General features: G+C 58.2%; 1 protein-coding gene across 1 annotated transcript; it reads right to left on the reverse strand.

The window, feature by feature from the left end:
• Window positions 1-6: 6 nt before the first annotated feature.
• Window positions 7-2,041, reverse strand: FAM131A (family with sequence similarity 131 member A). The gene is made up of 4 exons (XM_026855310.1): window positions 1,660-2,041; window positions 1,196-1,378; window positions 881-1,009; window positions 7-497 (listed from the first exon to the last, which is right to left on the reverse strand). Exons 1-4 carry the CDS (start codon window positions 1,727-1,729, stop codon window positions 52-54), a joined length of 828 nt encoding a protein of 275 aa, XP_026711111.1. The 5' UTR covers window positions 1,730-2,041; the 3' UTR covers window positions 7-51.
• Window positions 2,042-3,599: the final 1,558 nt, after the last annotated feature.

Below are 3,599 nucleotides of genomic sequence, written 5' to 3' on the forward strand. Positions count from 1 at the left end.
GGCGGGGGGGCTGGACCCCCGCCGGGAGAGGCAGGGCACCCCAGGGGGGCATCAGGGTTCTTCAGCCTCCTCCTCCTCCTCCAGCGATGCCACCCCGGAGGACGCGACGTCGGAGACTTTCCGGTGGAGCGGGAAGTCCTTGCTCAGCACCACCTCATCCTCAGCGGGCGAGAGGCAGGCCTCGGCGTAGGACACGGAGTAGAGGGAGTCCTGGCACCGGAGCCGTGCCAGGCCCCGCAAGGCACTTTGGCTGGCTGGGGGGGGCAGCTTGGGCAGCAGCAGGTCCTCGCCCCCCAGGGAGCCCAGCAGTTTGGCAGTGAGTTCGGAGGGGGACACCATCTCCAGGCTGCAGAGGCTGGAGCAGAGGGTCTCAGGGGAGAGAGTGTGCGAGGAGTCGCTCTCGGGCTCGCAGGAGCCGTGTCGCATGCCCAGCTGGCACAGGTGGCCCTGCAGCAGGTCTCGCAGCAGCGCGCTGGCGGGCACCGTGCCGGGCAGCTCTGCGGGAAACCGGGATGCCCGGGGTCAGTGCAGGGCTGATGGCACCGGGGGCTGCCACCTGCACCCCCCCCCATGCCCTGCAGGATGGGAGCAGCCTTGTGCCAGGCACCATTTGCCCACAAATGTCTGTGTGCATGGCACTGGTGACCACCAAAGGAAAAGCACAATACACTCTGGCGCTGGGGAGCGTTACATCGCAGGGCTTCCCCATCCCTGCATGGCACTGCCTGCCACGGTGCCAGGCAGGGGCACTGCCCTGCAAGGGGGTGGCCAGTGTGGGGAAGGTGGTCAGGGATTGGGCACCCCGGACTCCTTCAACCCTTGGCACTGGCAGCGGGACACCGTGCCCACCCGGTGGGTGCCTGCTCCCTGTGATGCTTACCGGCGGGCTGGGAGCTCTCCGTGGAGGGCAGGAAGTCCTCATCGTAGGATTCGTCGTTGGAGTCGTCCCCGTCCACGGAGGACCAGGCTCGCAGCTTGGCCTCAGCGATGGCAAACTGCTCTGCCACGCCTGGCATGGGATAGGCATGGGTCACGCGCGCTCCGGGAGGTGCCCCCGGATCCCTCTGCCCAGGCACCTCTGTGCCCGCAGTGCCGTGACGCTGATGGAGGGACAGTGGGATGGGGACAACCCGGCCCACCACCCCTGCCCACGGTGGGGAGCGTGCCCACCGGCCGTGCCCCACGCGGTGCCCACCAGCAGCGAAGCGCGCCTCTTGCTCGCCCTCGCTCAGGTGGCAGTAGGAGCTGAAGGCGCTCTCCAGGGCGGCCGGCGGCTCCACCGGCTTGCACCAGCCCTTCCACTCAATGAGGTGGGCGACACGGCCCTGCGCCATGGCTGTTGGCTTCGTCACATGCTCCTTCACCACCTGCGAGATGCCTGCGAGATGTGCCCCCGCGTCAGCACCCCCCTGGGCACCCCGAGTCCCCTCCATGGAGCCCATGACCCTGGGACCCCGCAGCCCTCACCTCTGGCCCTAGGGACCTGGCACCCCCCATTGCCCTCCTCTTGTGTCCCACCAGGGACACCCCCAAACCCCAGAGGGGCAACCCCAATACCCTCTCCAAGAAGCCCAGGCCCCTTACCCACAGGAGACCCCCCCCCATTTTCTGGATGGCGCCCCCAGGCACCCCCGCACCGCGGGCCAGACGAGCAGTTACCGTGCAGCGAGGAGCGGGCCAGGGCGGCAATCTCCTGGATGGTCAGCGCGCGCCGCGACTTGGGCAGCATCTCGACAGTGTCCTCAACATTGACCTGCCGGAGCGGGCAGGGGGGTCACGGCCCCCAGCCACCCTGCCCGCGCCCTGCCTGCTGTCTGCCACCACTCCCCCTCGGGGACCTCCCTGCCCTGGGGCTCGGCCCCCCTCAGTGTCCCCCCCGCAAGGGCCTCGGGTGTCTGTGCACACATGTGTGTTACAGGCACACACGCACAGGGGTGCAGAGGGATGGTGACAGCTGCTACACACAGGGCAGTGAGTACACCCTCCCGTGCCTGTGTGCGGGGTCCCACGGTTAGCACACCCGTGCACAGTGTGCACGCTCACACCTGCAAAAGACGTGCTCAGTGCACACACACCTGCTCATGTAAGCACGTCACACACAGAGACACTGAGACACACATGCTGACCAGAAACACACATGTGCACTCGCACACGCATCCACGCTCACACACACACACACCCTGCTTACCACACAGGGCCCTCCTCACCGTGCACACACGTGAACTTCCTGCACGCTCACTGTGTGTGCTCCAAGTGTGCCTGTACCTCACACACACACACGTACGTGTCCTGTACAAGCTGGTGCCACACACACACACACACACACACACACACACACACACACGCGTGCGCCAAAGCAGGAGTTGGGCCTAAGTGGTGGTCACCAAGAAAGACATTGCAAGAGGCAATTTCTGTCTGTGTTCAATCCTGTTGGGCAGCCCGAGTGAAACGTGTGCTTATTGATGCAAATTAGTGTTCATTTGTATAAAGAGTTCTTCAGCAGAAAACAAATTTCAGATCCTTGCTGGAACCTTGGTCACATTTAATTTGTTCCAAAACCCACATTAATGAAACCCCAAAATTAATCAGATCTTTCAACAGAAACTAGGCTAGACGTTAGGTAACACAGATTACAACACCCAGCTGCACCTCTCTGCAGCCCTTATAGGCCAAATAGAATCATAGAACCTTTCAGGTTCTTCTTGGAAAAGACCTTTAAGATCACCGAGTCCAGCAAGTCAGCTCCTCCCCCTCCCTCCTACCTCAGAAGCAGAACCTTGCATTTGCAGGTCCCTTTCACTCGACCCTTTACAAAAGCCAACTAACTGCTAAACATGCTCCTCAGCACCAGTCACTGTGTTCCTTATGCTACTTCTGATGCCAGATCAAAACAAAGGGAAGAGAGATCCTGAAGTCGACCATTAAATATATAATCCATTGCCAAAACCATTATCTGTAGAATTAAGACGGATCAGCAGTGGCACTCCTCTCCCAGGGTACTGAGGAGACCTATACCAGGTGTCTGACAGCCAAATTCAACCTGAATTTAACAACAACCTGGCTTTTTAGTAATGCTTCAGCCTACCTCTTAGGAATCTCAGACATTTTCCCCCCTCACGTGATACATAGTACTGAGGGACAGGTAGGAGAAACAATCAGTTGCACAAAGCAAAAGTTATGTTTAGGTCTGACTAAACCAACACCAGCCAAATATACTAAGCCTGTATTTTATCTAGGTTGCACTAATTCAGAGAGAAGCTAGTTCTGGAACAGAGTCCACATATATCAAGTTCTTACACTTCATTGTGACACTTGGTGCTAAACTGTTATAACTTTGCCTGGTCATCATATGTCTTATTTATACAACTCTAGCAGCACAGAAATGAGGTGCAGCAATCCCTTTAGGCATGGATGCACGTCTCTTGACCAAGAATAAGCTGTTACCACATGCTGCAAGTCCTTCATGTACTAATTCATGCAGCTGGTATGGAAGGCAATGGCATGTAGGCAGAAAAATAAAGGAACATAATTCAAGAACATACTTTCCTGTGTAAAGGGCACATTTATTTGCTTAATCCTTTAATAAGTAGGTAAGATGA

This window comes from Athene cunicularia (assembly GCF_003259725.1).
Source record: "Athene cunicularia isolate RWA chromosome 9 unlocalized genomic scaffold, athCun1 chr9_part1, whole genome shotgun sequence".
Lineage (NCBI taxonomy): Eukaryota > Metazoa > Chordata > Aves > Strigiformes > Strigidae > Athene > Athene cunicularia.